Raw genomic sequence first — 16,028 nt, forward strand, 5'->3', positions numbered from 1 at the left:
GGTCTATATAGTGAGTTTCAGACCATTTAGGGCTACATAGAGAGCCTGTCTCACAACAAACAAAACAAAACAAAAACTGCCCAAAAAACAAAACAAAAAAACGAAACAAAACTTTCTCTTACAGGACCATAATATACTTTTTTTTTGAGACAGGGTTTCTCTGTGTAGTTTTGGAGCCTGTCCTGGAATTCATTCTGTAGCCCAGGCTGGCCTCAAACTCACAGAGATTCACCTGCTTCAGATGGGATGAAAGGTGTGTGCCACCACTGCCCGCCTCACAATATACTATTACACCTGAGGAATCTAAGTACTATGATCAGCAGTGGTAAATGTAGAATTTCAGGTCCTACCCAGGACTCACTGCATCAGAAACTTTCACCTCTGCTTTCTCAAGGGCTGGGATTACAGACATGTACCACCAAGCCTGGTTGATCTGGTGACGTCGATCAGTACCTAGGTGATGTTGTCTTCATTGACTCACAGCAGAGAGGTGCATGCTATCAGAGTGTCCCATTACCGTTTTTTGCTGTTCAATCATTTGGTCACACAGTGCCTGCCAGATCTTAAGAATGTAAAGGTGGGGGCGGGGCTGGAGAGTTGATTCCCAGCACCTGTTATCCTTGCAGAGGACCAGAGTTTGATTCCAGGATTCCATGGTGGCTTACAATCATCCATAGTTTTTGTTCCAGGGGATCTGATGCCCTGCTCTGACCTTCCCAGGCACCAGGCAAGCACATGGCACACAGTCATGTCTCCAGCCCTCCATTTATGTCGGTGTGTGTAACCAGGGACTGGATGTAGGGTGTTGCACCTGCTAACAAGCATGGGCCACTACACCCAGCCTTTTATATGGGTGCTGAGGATCAACCCGAGGTCCTCATGCTTATATGGCAAGTACTTTACTGACTGAACTATTTCCCTGGATAACAAAACAATATTTTTTTTACATTTATTTTTTGTGAATGTACATGTGAAGTTGACCTCTGGCTTCCACACACATGCCCACAGAGATGCACTTCCGCAGTGCTATTTAAAGGTATGTGCATGTGAGGCCATGGTATGTGTGTCGGGGTATGTGTGTCGACGATGTCAGAGGACAGCTGTAGGAGGCAGCTCTCTCATTTACAATGTGGACTCCAGGGGTCAAACTCAGACTCTCCTACTTGGTGGCAAGTGCTCTTCCTGCTGAGCCATCTTCCCTGCCCCTCAGCTGGTTTTTGTTTTTTTGTTTGTTTTTTTGGTTTTTGAGACAGGATTTCTCTGTGTAAGTCTTCGCTGTCCTGAAACTCTCTTTGTAGACCAGGCTGGCATCGAACTCACAGAGATCCACTTGCCTCTGCCTCCCAAGTGCTTGGATCAAAGGCGTGTGCCACCACCACACAGCTGGTTTTTGTTTTTAAGACAAGGTTCTAGGTAAGTAGCCCAGATTGGTTTGAACTTGAACTCATCTTGGCTTCCCAAATGTTAGGGATTCAGAATGCACATCATGTCCAGCAATTTTTTTTTTAATACAAAAGGTATTTACATGGTTTAAAAAACTGAAACTATATAAAATACTGTATTCCTTTGAGTCTGCAGCAGAGCAAATCAAATCGTTACATAATAAGCACTTTGCTTTTACAAATTATTATTAGTTTGCAGTCTGGACCAAGACCATGAAGTAAAGTGAGCATTTTTCTCTATTCTCTATGCCATCTCTCTCACATCTTAACACATGGACCGTTGAAGACAGTCCTGACTTTTATTCTTCAAAGTGTGAGAAAGAATCTGTCAAAACAAAGTAACAAAATGTCTCAAAACATTATAGGATAGTGATAAATGGGGTCCTCTTGATGACTTTATTTAAGAAAAGTGTGGTGGTTGACTTTAACCCCAGAGCCTAGTAAGCAGAGCTAGGTGGGTCTCTCTGAGTTCTAAGCAAGCCAGAGATGCAAAGTGGGACCCTATATCAAACAAAAACAGCATTTTACAGGGCTAGAGAGATGGAATAGCAGTTAAGAGGACTAGCTGTTCTTCCAGAGGACCCTGGTCTAATTCCCAGCACCCAAAAGATAGATCACAATATTAGTAACTCTAGTTCCAGGGGATCTGACACTCTCTTCTGGACCCTGTGGGCACCAGGCATGCATGTGGTATACAGACATACACACAGGCAAAACACCTACAAACATTTTAAAAAAGTAGCAGTTATTATTTTTTCGTGTGTGTGTGTGTGTGTGTGTGTGTGTGTGTGTGTGTGTGTGTGCGCATCACACATGCATGTGGAGGTGAGAGGGCACCTTGCAGTAATCAGTTCTTTCCTTCCACCATGTGTGTCTGAGATACAGTGGGAAGACCCTGGGAGCCAGCCAGGTGCGGAACCTGGGAAAGAGGCTGGGCACACAGAGCCGAGTCTGCACAAGTTACCTTGTAACCATCCCATTTTCTGCAAGAATGAAGGCTGCACTAGGGTTGGCAGCCCTGATGAGGGCCTGCAGCTGAACAAGGAGAGGGTGCCTCTGCTCCATCGTGTGACTGGTAAAGACCACATTATTCACCAAGCCTGAAGAAGAAAACCAAAACGTTATCAGCCTTCAGAGTCTTGACTGGGGCTGCAGGCTCACACAAATGTGGGCCTTTGCCGCTCCCACTGACCACCTCGGCCACCATTCTTTTTCCCCTTCTAGGAACTGCCACATCTTAAGACTGAATGCTTAGCTGCTTTACCTCCTGATCTCATATATTTTGTTTTGTTTTTGAGACAGCGTTTCACATTGTAGCTCTGGCTGGCCTGGAACTTACTATGTAGATCAGAATGGACTTCACCTTGTGGTGATCTTCCTGCTTCTGCCTCCTGAATGATGCGATTATAGATGTGTGCCACGTGGCTGGCTTTTTGCTTTTTGAGACATGGTTTTACTAAGATGCAGCCTAAGCTTGCTGGAAATCATTATGTAGCCCAGTGTGGCCATGAATTCACCACAGTCCTCCTGACTCAGGATCCTACATATTGGGATTATATCTTGAACCATTAAGCCTAACTGCTATTCTCTTTTTCACCCTCTCAACATTTATTATGTGCATACGTACATGCACTGTAAAAACTGGCATGAGTTGGCTCTCTCCTTCCACTATGTGGGGACAGAAATTGAATTCAGGTCACCTAGGACTGGTAGAAGCAACCTTGACCACTAAGTCATTTCACAGGCCCCCAAACTAATGTAGCTTCTCCTAACTCAATTTTCTGGTTATTACTTGGAGTTCTTTTTTTTTTTTTTTTTTTTTTTTTTTTTTTTTTTTTCTGAGACAGGGTTTCTCCGTGCTTCTCTACAGTGTTCCTTCAAAGGTTAGCCAACTCACCTCCTCCTTCAGCTGTATACAATAAAAAATGAACTAAAACCAGTTGACTGCAGCCTCAAACTGTTTCTCTACAGTGTTCCTTCAAAGGTTAGCCAACCCTCCTCCTCCTCCAGCTGTATACAATAAAAGATCCGAGTCTCTTGGCTACTAGTGCATCTGTGCCAGAACTCATGGCCACCTAACCCCAGCTTTTCTGTATGTTTATCTGCTCGCTCTTCATTCTCTCACTACCCAAGTCAGGATTCTAAGACACAAGTGCCCAGGACTTGGTGCCTACTGGATGATTTTTGAAGTCAATCTCATAAATCTAAATATTTCATCCAAAAATATTTCACTGTGTATCTCTGAATAGGACTCCTAAAAAATGGCTAACAGTAAAAATAATAAACTAAAAAATAAACATAAAATATCCAGTCTATGTGTAAATTTCTGCTTCAAGAATATTTTGCTTTTTGTATTTTAAAAAGACTTCTTTAACTTACATGTATGAATATTTCATCTGCATGTTTGTATGTGTACTATGTGCATGCCTGGTGCCGGCAGAGGTTGGAAAAGGGTGTTGGATCCCTTGGACCTGGAGTTTCAGATGATCGTGAGCCACCATGTAGGTGCTGGAAATCCAACCCAAGTCCTCTCCAGAGCAGCGCTGCCCCCCCCCCCCCCACCCACAGGGTTTTTCTGTGTAGCCCTGACTGACTGCCCTAGAACTCACTCTGCTGGCCTCAAACTCACAGAGATCCACCTGCCTCTATCTCCTGAGTGCTGGGATTAAAGACATGTGCCACTACCATCAGGCTCGCAGCCAGGACTCTTAACTGCTGACAGTATCACAAGACAATGAGAAAAAGGCTCATAGGAAGTTTTCTGTAATATGTATACAGCCAAAGACTATCAAGAATTAGGGCTCACTTACCCTAGGACTGAGCACAAACCTGCTTCTTAACCTTTAGGTTCTGAGATACTAGTCCTGTTCTTAGTATCTGTTAGTGCAAACTCAGGTTGGCTTTGAACTTGCTCTACAGTTGAGGCTAACTTTGAAATCCTCTTCCTTCCACCTATGAAGTGAAGGGGTTATAGGTATGCACTACCATATCTACTGTTTCATCTATTTTATTTTAATTAATTATTTGGTTTTTTGAGACAGGGTCTCACTTTGTAGCCCCGGCTAGCCTGGAACTATCATCACTCTGTAGACCAGGTTGGCCTTGAACTTACAGAGATCTGCCTGTCTCTGCCTCCCAAGTGCTACGATTAAAAGCATGTGCCACCATGCCTGGTTTTATTTATTTTTGGTTTTATAAGACAGGGTTTCTCTGTGTAGCCCTGGCTGTCCTGGAACTTGCTCTGTAGACCAGGCTGGCCTCAAACTCACAGAGATCCACCTGCCTCTGCCTCTCAAGTGCTGGGATTAAAGGTGTGCGCCACCACCGCCTGGCTGGAAGGAGGTCTTAAATACTGGCTTACAGCACAATGGGAGAACCCATAGTTCGCTACAGATGTTTTACAATCTTGCATCTAAGCTGTTAACCCCCATTATGCAGGATACACAGACAAGGAACTTCCCTTAAGCATTCAGGAGGTTGAAACCCGGGAGGGAATTAGCATAGGGAGGACATCAAGGTCAAGGTCAGCAAGCAAAGCAACAGTTACCCAAAACGGGGGTCAGGGCCCTACAGGTCTCCCTTTTACTAATAAATGAGCTTCTGACTTAGGTTACGTGGGACATCAGCAGGTCACCTTACCCATCATGGAGATGCCTGTCCGGTTCTACATTTTTAAAGATTTTTATTTATGTGTATACCCCTACATGAATTAATGTGCACCATGTGTATTCAGGAGCCCAAAAGAAGCCAGATGTTAGATCCCTTGGAACTGGAGTTATAGGAAGTTGGAAGTCACCATGCAGGTTCTGGGAACTGAACCTGGTCCCTCTATAAAAGCAGTAAGTGCTAGTAACAGGTGAGCCATCTCTCTGGCCTTTCTTTTAACTTTTAAATTTATGTGTATGTGTGTTTGTTTGTATTTCATGTGTGCAGTGCTCATGGAAGCCAGAAGGTGTTTATCTGGGGAGTTACAGATGGTTGTGAGGCAGCACCAAATAGATGCTGGGAACCAAACTTGGGTCCTGTGGAAGAGCAGCAAGTGCTCTTACCCACTGAGCCATCTCTTCAGCCTGTTTCTTTTATTTTAAAAGGTTCACATTCCAAAGGCTACTCATACTCCCTTTCCATCCCAAACCTTTCATGTTAAGATAGACTTTCCTCTGCCAGTGCTAAGGAATGAGGGCGCACTGGGGGTACCTGTGTGTTGACACTTCATTTGGAAGGTCACTATGGAGGTTGCAGGGGAACATCAAGGGCTGGCCCAGAAAGCCTGATGCCAGATCCCCACACCTTGGTGCAGCCACAGGAAGCCACTGGAGCCTTTGGAAACAGAGTAGGTCGAGGTCATAAGGCCATGCCCAAAATGTGGCACCACAGGCAAGCAGATGGAATCCCTGAAGTCTTAGACATTCCAGGACTGGCAGACAAGGGAACCAGACCCTGTAAGGTGACTGTGAGGTTACCATGGGCAGAAGAAAAGAACAATATGGTGGATCTTGTAGTAAGGAGCTAGGAAAAGCTAGGAGAGATCTACAGAGGCCTAGAGACTGTTACTTCCTTAGCCAAAAGGGCAAGTCCAACTAGTACAAACCTGCCCTTCTCAGCAGTGAATACCAGGGTCACAGGCACAGTCCTGGTCTGCCCCTTTTCCTGCCCAGGTTGTGGGGCTCAGTTAGATGAACCCCATCTGAAATATTCTGCTTGCTATACATGTACTGTATGGACATGTAGGAATAGGAGTCTAGGTCAGGAACTGGGTACAGAAAAAGGGCTTCACTCCACAGCAAGAGAGCCAGAGGATTAGCTCCAGCATTCCTCAGCCCAGCTATGTAAACTGCCACCTGCCAAGAGGAAATGCCATCTGCGAGGCAAGAGGAGCCACTGTCTGGCACACAGGCCAACAAGCCATAGTGAGGAGTTCCACCTTACTGGGGTCAGGAGTTTCTTTCTGCTCTGTATCAAAAGTGAACGCCAAGACTGACCAAAGTTACAAGCGGGGCTATAGGCAGGCAGTCTAGCCTGACATATTCCCAAGAACAGAGAAACATCTTTGCTGTCTGGCTACCCCAGACTAGGCTAAAGACTTTCAGCAGCCCAGGAATAAACGAAACTACCTTCTTTTCTCTATATACACTTCCAAATGCAGGGAGTTAAAACACCTTCACTTTGCTTTAAGTCAGTATTATAATGAGCCTTGCTAAACATATTATGAGCCTCTGCTATCATTAAATGTGCAGAACAGTAAGAAAAGAAACTGTTCCCTATCACCCAGGTTTATATAAAACACATCACCTCAGACTACAACACAGTCCTTTTATCACTGTAAAATGGTCCCTGGTTGTTGGGGCTGGGAGAGAACCTGGGAGCCTGAGTCATGAACAGGAGCAAAGAGGTAATAAGCTCCTGGTGGCAGATCCCACTTTCAAGACAGCCACTGAATCTCTAACGAGAAGGGAGACACTCATTTTTTGTTTTTGTTTTTAATCTCCTGCCCATCCAAGGTGAGCCAAACCAGCTAGGTCAGAGTCCTGAAGGCCCAGATACAAATGGAAGATAATTTACCAAGGCACTAAAACTCCTGAGTTCCTTGACACAGAATTTGGGTTGTGTGGCATGCACGCCTTTAATCCAGCACTAGGGAGGCAAAGGCAGGTAGATCTTTGTGAGGTAAGCTTGGTGTGTACACACTAAGTTCTAGGTAGCCAGGGATACACAGAGCCTGCCTCAAAAATAAATAAATAAATAAACAAACAAACAACCAAAAAAAACTCCAAACAAAGCAAAAAACCAACTTATGACCATAATGTCATCTGCCTACATGGTAGCAAGTACAAACTCTGAGACAAATTGCCTTTGAACAATGTACTGGAAGGGATCACTAATGAAATGTACTACCAAGTGCCCAAGGGAATCCAGCCTGCCTGCCTCATCCTGGAAGGATGGACACTAAAGGGGTTTTCTGGCTGAGATACCGGCCCAGAGCTGCTCCAGATTCATGGATGATGAAGACAGATCATTCCTCAAGACTCTGCCTGGGGAACCTACCATCCGTGCTTATGCTTCACAAAGCAAAAGGGGCAGGTGCTGAGGGGACAGTGTCACGGAGGTGGCTCCACACTGACAAGAAGAAGGAAGGGTCAAGGAAGGTCAGCACATCTCTGTAGGTTCATCTGTTTTGTGTTTGCTTCTTAGTTTATTTTTCAAGACAGGGTTTCTCTGTGTAGCTCTGACTGTCCTGGGTCTCGCTCTGTAGACCAGGCTGGCCTCAAATTCACAGAGATCTGCCTGCCTCTGCCTCCTGAGTGCTGGGATTAAAGGCATGCGCCACCACTGGCCTGGTGGTTTTGTTTATTTTTTGAGATGTGATCTAACTCTGTAGCTAAGCCTGGAACTTGTGATAATTCTCCTGCTCCAGCCTCCCGAGTGCTCGGATTGTAAGTGTGAGCCACCAAGTCCAGTTCTGTAAGCAAGTACTACCAGCCAAGCAAACACTTCCTCTATTCCTTGGAAGTTATCACTGTCTGAGTCAGTCATCATTGCCCAACTGTTAGCTCTAGAATCTTTCAGACTTCCTCTATCAAGACTAGTGGCCTTTTCAGCCCCCAGGCTTATTTTCTATTTTTCAGCAAATAATTCAGAAACAAATGAACAAAAACTTAAAAAAAACAACAACAAACCAAAACCAAAACCCCAGGGTCTTGCCTAGCGGTGGAGTTGCACACCTTCAATCCCAGCATTCAGGAGGCAGAATTCTATGAATTCAAGGACAGCCTACAGAGCAAGTCCCAGGACAACCAGGGCTACACAGAGAAACTGTGTCTGTCTCAAAAAGCCGAAAAAGAAAGAGAGAGAGAAAGCGATAGACAGACAGACAGACAGACAGGGGTCTCAGCCAGGTGTAGTGGTACACTCCTTTAATGCCAGCACTTAGTAGGCAGAGGCAGGAGGGTCTCTGTGAATTCCAGGCCAGCCAGGGCTACAGCAATACCCTGTGCCAAACGCCCACACCCCTCCACCCCACCCCACCCCCACACGCACAGGCACACACAGAAGACAATCTCACTATGCAACCCAGATGTTCCCACTACTAGATGACAGAAATGGCAATTCTTTGTTTTTTCAGACAGGGTCTCACTATATAGTCCCGGATTGGCCTGGGACTTACTATGCCTGGCTTCTACACAGACTCACCTGCTGTACTAACTCAGATTTGACTTTGGTTCGGACCTATCTATTCAGACATTCATGTTGAGGTCATTGGTGCCCTTCGCACTTGCAAAACTAATGTTTTTTGTGTGTTTGTTTTGTTTTTTAAATCATCCTTCCCTTGAGGTCTCTGTAACATCAAACAAACATAACTGATTTTTCTGTCTTTGATATCTGAAATACTGTTAATTCCTATTTCATCTTTCAGTCTCCAGGATTTTCCAATCCTCTTCACATCTCTGGCCTTCTAACCTTTTCAACTCCACATCTGGATATTGAGTATCTGTTCCAGCCTTTGTCTTTGATTATGGCTTTGAAGCCTAGAACCAAGGATCAGAAGGCCTCCCATATTACCTCCTGTTCCAGTGTCTCTCTTGTGCTTTCTTTTTCTTTGGGGGGGGGGGGTGGGGGTTTGAGACAGTTTTTCTATAAAACAATCCTGGCTGTCCTGGAACTCACTCTGTATCTCTTATGCTTTCTATTCAAGGACAGCTATCTTCAGCTTTCCTAATCCTCTAAACTAGAAAACAAGCATTCTGAGAATCTCTTTTCCAACTTAGGCCCTACAACTAGTTTGTCAACAGATCCTACCAACCCAACCTCCACAAAACCTAAATCTACTTGGATTACGCATTAGGGATGAACCCAGACAACCTTCATTCCACTCTGCTGATGCTGAAGGCAGGCATGACAGCTTATACTAACCTGGCACTTGGATCAGGAGTTCAAGGCTAGCCTGTGCTACATAGTGACTTAGTGATTTGAAGCCAGGTGGGACTACATGAGATTCTGTCTCAAAAAAGCAAGGGGGGACTGCTACTCCCTGGTCTACCAAGTTTGATAAGACTTGAGTCCTCGGCCTCATGCCTGGGCAGCAGCCAGCTCAGCTGTCTGCCAAGACAACTCTGGGGTGTTGTTTTTGTTGTCCCTGTGGACCGGCAATGGGATCAGCAGGGCACAGGCATGCTGAGGACACCAAGCTGTTTTCCCCTATCAGATACTTGCTTGCTGTGGTGATTCAGGAAGCTTACCTCCCTAAGTATATGCCCACTCAGCCCCCCATTCCCCCACGCATCTCCCCAGATAGCACTGAGCATCTCAGCACCACTGCAGGAATTTATAATTTATTCTGGCTCTCCAGGACCCCTAATGACCTTGCTGATCCTGAGGTTCCATTTACTGTTCATCAGCAGCAAGGCCAGGGCAGGGGTGCTGCTGCTGTGGGAACTACAGCATCAAAAGAAAAGCTCCTGAGGATGTGTGTCTACCCAGCAGGACACAAGGAAGTTGTCAAAGTTTTCCCTGGACCAATTTTGTATTGTATTGTAGATTCCAGAAAGGTAACAGCACAGAGAAAAGCCTACTGTATCTGAACAGAATGTGACGGGCATATAAACAGGAAGTAAAACATACTGCTTACCTTGTGAACACTGGTCAAGACATTTAGGAAAGAGAAATCTAAGGAGAAAAAAAAATGTATTTCAAAACCATTTATTTCAGAGTCATCATTATTTCCCACAAAAGCATAAAGCTGACTGATAATTAGTCAGGTGGTCCTGAGCACTGAGACCTGTAGTTATCCAAGACATTCATAGTTTTGCACCTGAGTTTATGAGCCATAGAAATTCCTACATGGCAGCTGGGTGGTAGTGGCACACTTTTTTTTTTTTTTTTGGTTTTTCGAGACAGGGTTTCTCTGTAGCTTTGGAGCCTGTCCTGGACTAGCTCTGTAGACCAGGCTGGCCTCGAACTCACAGAGATCCACCTGCCTCTGCCTCCTGAGTGCTGGGATTACAGGTGTGCGCCACCACCGCCCGGCCCAGTGGCACACTTTTAATCCCAGCTCTTGGGAGGCAGAGACAGGAGGATCTCTCTGAGTTCGAGGCCAGCCTGGTCTACAGAGTGTGTTCCATGGCAGCCAGGGCTACACAGAGAAACCTTGCCCGAAAATAAAAAAATTTAAAAAAAAAGATAATTAAAATAAGAAAAAAATTAAAATTCCCAACTATTATAATGCTCCTTTTAGAGAAGGGAGCTACCACTAATGAGTTTCCTCAAGTTCCCATAAGTATGAACAACATAAAGCAGTTAGACATGATTTTGCTGTTATCTATTAAGATGAGAGGAGTAGGTGGAGGGTTAGTAGGTAGGCTGAGCATCTTGCCCAAGGCATCCCACACAGTGGGCCTGAAGCAAGGTCTAGGTCTGTCTGGGTCCATGGAGCTCCATGGTTCCCAGATCAGCAAGTTAGATGCTTAGGAGCACAAAATTCATTCTTTAATTAATTTTATAAAATAGCTGGACAAATACCATGTGAACCAAATTTGGTAACTCCTACTTTAGGCTGTGAATCCAGTTCCCTTCCTGACTCTCATAATTTCTTAAGATTCCTAGGAAGAACTCTCATGTGCTACCAACAAGACCAAAAGACCAGGAACAAAGAGAGGGCTAGCCATACCAGAGGCTTTGACTTCAGAGTGTGTGTGATTATATAAGCCACTGAATCACCTGCTGCACAGCACACACATTCCTGGAAGCGTCTGTGTCTCTAAGTGCCTGTGACTTTGGGTACAATCACTTAGGCCCTTCTTGGGCCCTGCCTCCTTTCTCACTGAAGCCCATGTCAATTCACAAAGATTTCCTACAGGCATCACACCCTATCACAAGGCTGGACATGAAACCTCTGACATGGGAAGGGGCCAATAATGCTGATGTAAAAACTGGAGGAGACAAGTATTTAGAACACATGGACTTGTATGTTGCCTTAATTACCTTTCCATTGCTGTGATAAACCAAGGCAAATCATTAAAAAAAAAGTGTTTAATTGGCAAATGGCCTTAGAGAGCTAGAGTCCATGATGGAGGAACAAAGGTAAAGTGGCAGGAACAGCTGAGAGCTTGATCTAAAAGTACATATTGATATAAAACTAGGAGGCAGAGGTGAATTACTAGAAGGCAGAGTACTGTGAATCACTCCAGTCTTTTGAAACCTCAAAGTCAGTGACACACTTCCTCCAACAAGGCCACACCTCCTAATCTATTCCAAACAGTTCCATCAACTGGGGACCAGGCATTCTAAGATAAGAGCCTGTGGCAGGCCATTCTAATTCAAACCACCACAGGTGGTGGTTTATCCTGCTCTGCACCTTTTTAGGACTTCATACAAATCAGAGTCATGGGGTACTTACTGCATACACCGTGGGCTGATGTGTTCCACAAACCAAACATGTGTAAAAGCCTGTCTCATTCTGCTAGGGAGGGAAAATGACTACAGTTCACTTCAACACCACATCGTGGCTTAGAGGTGGTCCTAAGTGTCTACCTGTGCTCCATGTAGCAGCTCAGGGGCTCCACACACACTGTGACGGCACCAATGGTGAAGTAGGACTTGACATTTGGGTCTGGGTGAGTCTGCAGGGCCTGTACAACGTCAATGATATCTGTGTAACTAAAGGGAGAAAACACATGGTTAGCGTCCTGGTTGGGGCTACAGAATAGGAGAACAGGGGAGCCCTGAGTGGCTGAGTGGCTGAGTGGCTGAGGGCTGAAGACCCAAAGCAGAAGGCTACCCAGAGTTCCTTGGTGGTACCTCACTTTCTGATCCAGAGCCCCTAGAATCCACAGCGTGCTTCTTCATCCCCAAGTTCTTTTGGTTCCCCTAAAGGGGAAGAGTGGGTAGAAGAGCCAACCTACTCTGGAGATAAGAAGTGACTGTGTTTTCTGGTCAGAACTCAGGGGCTCCTGCCAGACTCTGTTTTCTTTAGTTCTTTCCTCTCCCTCCCATTTCACAAGGTCATCAGATCTGTCAAATACCATTTCTAGCCCCATCTTCTGCCTGGAACTCCCTCAATCTTATTTACAGAACCAGTCTGATGTCTTCACTTAGGAGCGAATGTGTTTGTAATCCAAACCCTGGAGCTGGTTCCCCCCAGGTTCCTGTTATTCTAAGCCCAGGGGACTTCACTCTTTCAGACACTGGGCCAGAAGAGCTGTGCCCTCTTTGACTCCACTTTTCTCTTACCCTTCAGCATACACCTGAAGAGATCACTGCTCACACTCCCACTGGGTCCAGAGTGCACCATACTTTACCTAGGCCACCCCAATGGCCGCCCAGCTGCCCCCCTACTTTCGTCCTGCCTCACTGCCAACTGTTCTCAACACAGAAGCCAGAGGGATCTGCTAAGCCCTTTGACAGATCACATTACTGCTCTGCTCAAAACTGGTTTCTGTCTCAGTGCAGAAGCCGAGCCCCTTACCTTGGGCCAGGCAGCCCTGTGCCATCTGACCTCTCACAGCGCAGGGGGAATGGCATTACTTCTTCTATCCCTTCCCCTAATCCAAGCACTTTGGCCTCCTGGGTCCTCTCTGAACATGCCAGGCATACTTCTACATTTATACTCTGCTCCCTCGGGCTGGGATGCTCTTTTCCTCTGGCATCTGCCTGGCTGGCTAGCTTCCTTCGGGTCTCTGCTCGGGTGGCACTTGGTTGGTTTTTGTGGTGCTGGGGATCGAACTCACAGAGTGTTGCACATGCTAGTTGAGTGCTGCACCCCTGAGCTACGTCAGCTGGCACCTTATGGAGACATCTTGGGCCTTCACACACTGCAGTAATGGTCATGCTCCTTTGGACACCTGTACCCCCTCCCCCAGTTTGTCTGCAAAGCACTGACTGTCAGCCACAGTCTCTCCTTGTTCCTTTGTTTTCTCTGTGTGCATCTTTGGTCCCATCTTCCCTCATTTATCTGCTCACTGTCTCTGCAATAAAGCGGCTGTTCAGTGTTACAGCTTCTGAAGCCTAAAGCAATACAGATCAATAAAGGGGACATTCGACCTCCAGCGGACCCTGGGATGACTCTGAGGGGCCTCTTCACCTCACAGGGGACAGCCCTGTCCCAAGGGACCCAGACTATTACCAAAAGGCCTGAGTCTGTGGAGGGAAGTCAGACCCGAGGGCATCTGGCAGATCAGAGGACCTGCATCTGTGTGGGCCTTTGGGAGAGCAGTGGGAGGTGGGGAGTGGGTGCAACCTGCCCGAGCTGTGTCCCGAGTTCCTACACGCAACTCACCTGTAAAAAGGCCCTCGGGTTGTCCCAGATTAGAACACCATCCTTGGTCCTGCCCAGCCATCAGAGCTGCAGGGCAGACAGGGTGTGCTAAGTTCTAGTTTCCCACGGGTGTCTGGCAGCTCCAGGGGTGTTTACTTATTTATTTATTTTTATTTTATATAGGCTCTCACTATGTAGCCCTATGGTGGCTTGGAACTTGCTACCTAGAACAGGCTGCCCTCCAACTTGTGGAATCCTGCCCCAGCCTCCAAAGTGCACGGATCCCCAGTCTGGGTCACTCTGCCTGGCTTGCTCAGTGAGCCCTACCTAGGCTCTACTCTGGCTTCTCTACCTGGGCATCTGTGTGTCTATTTCCAGTGCAGTGCTTGGGTAGGCCTGGGTGCAGGGGGGCCCTACACACTGCAGGCTCTTACAGCAGCACCTTTGAAAATAAAGGATTTCTGATGGGGAAGGACCCCTGTGAGTTCAAGGCTAGCATGGGCAAGGTAACAAGTGGGTGGTTAACCAAGGCAATGGAGCAAGGCCTGTCTTTTTTTTTTTTCAAGATGTATTTATTTTATGTCAAGATGTCAAACTTCTGAAAAAGAAGAGCCTTTTATAACCACATCTATTTCCCTTCTGCCTACCCTATCCCTAAAAGCTTGGGAACTACAAGTCTGATTCTTAAGATTAAAAGAGCACTCTAGGACCTGGGGTCAGGTCTAGCTCAGTTGCTAGAGCGGAAGCCACAGGTTCAATTCCCAGCTCATATAAACTGGGCATAGTGACACATGCCTGTAATGCCAGCATTTGAGGTGCAGCCCAAAGTTCACAGTCATCCTCAGCTACACAGTAAAGCTGGCCCATGAGAAATGAGACCCTGTCTCAAACACAAAACAAAAAATAAAAACCCTTTAATTCCATTTTTGAAACAACCATTTTATTCAATGTCAAAGCTCAATGCTACTTTCTCTGAGATGGAAAACAGGTAGAAACAAGCCTCCCTGGAGACTAAAGAAAACTCTATCCTACATATCACAAGTTCTTCTCCAAAGACATGCTGATGGGGGTGGGGGAGCTGGGGAGATGGCTCATCATCTAAGAGTGCTTGCTGCTCTTCCACAGGTCCTGAGTTTGAGTCTTAGAACTTACACTGCACAGCTCACAGCCATCTGTAACTCTAGCTCCAGAGGATCTGATGCCCTTCCCTGGCCTCTGTGAGCACTAGTATACACATGACATACACAGATACAAAAATGATACACACATTAAAAAAACCCCAAAAACCAGGACTGGAGAGATGGCTCAGAGGTTAAGTGCACTTGCTGATCTTACAGAAAATGTGGGTTCAGTTCCCAACACTACATGGTAGCTTAAGATTATCTCTAACTCCAGTTCCAGGGGAATCTGACGCCCTCTTCTGGTCCTCATGTGGACACTGCATGTACATGGTATACGTATATACACAGAAGCAAAACACTCATACTCATAAAAAAAAATCTTAAAAAACATCAGAGATATACTGATGAAAATAGAAGCTGGATTTGAAAACAAGTCAAGTGTTATGGTGAATATCTGCAATCCAAGCACTCTGTTGGCTGAAGCAGGATGATCACAAGTTCAAGGTCAGCCTGGACTACATAGTAAGATAAAAGAGGGAGGGAATTCTTTCTTTTAAGATTTATTTCTTTATTATGTATACAGTGTTCTGTCTGCATGTTTCCTTACACTGCAGAAAAGGGCATCAGATCTTACTATATAGATGGTTATAAGCCACCATGTGACTGCTGGGAATTGAACTCAGGACTTTTGGAAGAGCAGTCAATGCTCTTAACCTCTGAGCCATCTCTCCAGGCTAGGAATTCTTGGTATGAAGAGCCCTTCGCGTCTTCCTTTACCAATAACCTCAATGTCTAGTGTCAAGGAGTTGTATAACCTATAAAGCAGGTAACTATATGTTATCTGTTGGCTCTAAAAAAAAAAAAAATGGGTCAAATCTGTAAGTGCCTTAGTAAAGAGCAACAGCATTTAGCTTTTTTTGTTTTGTTTTTTTTTTTTTTTTTTTTTTTTTTTTTTGAGACAGACTCTCATATAATCCAGGTTGGCCTCAAATTCCTATAACCAAAGGTCGATCTTTCTGCTTCCATCTCCTAAGTGCTAGAATTATAAATGTGAGCCATCATGGCTGGGCTTAGCCATTGTTCTTTCTATCTATTGGTGTCCTTCATACCCTGTGGTGAGTATTGGGTGAATGCTGGGTCTACGCTGCACGAGCTGGTTCTAACAGCAGACCAGAAGCAGCTAAATATCCAACGTTTTTACAGACTTGTAGAGTC

General features: G+C 45.6%; 1 protein-coding gene across 4 annotated transcripts in view; it reads right to left on the reverse strand.

Annotated features, from left to right (window-relative positions):
- Dnaaf9 (dynein axonemal assembly factor 9) overlaps positions 1–16,028 on the reverse strand; it is a 137,401-nt gene that overhangs the window by 13,967 nt on the left and 107,406 nt on the right. For all 4 annotated transcript variants that reach the window (XM_059261443.1, XM_059261441.1, XM_059261440.1 and 1 more), the window contains exons 28-30: positions 11,970–12,095; positions 10,069–10,106; positions 2,407–2,542 (exon numbers count right to left, since the gene is read on the reverse strand). In XM_059261443.1, the coding sequence (XP_059117426.1) occupies positions 2,407–2,542; positions 10,069–10,106; positions 11,970–12,095 (300 nt within the window). The remainder of the gene's footprint in view (positions 1–2,406; positions 2,543–10,068; positions 10,107–11,969; positions 12,096–16,028) is intronic.

Source organism: Peromyscus eremicus, chromosome 4 (genome assembly GCF_949786415.1).
Source record: "Peromyscus eremicus chromosome 4, PerEre_H2_v1, whole genome shotgun sequence".
NCBI lineage: Eukaryota > Metazoa > Chordata > Mammalia > Rodentia > Cricetidae > Peromyscus > Peromyscus eremicus.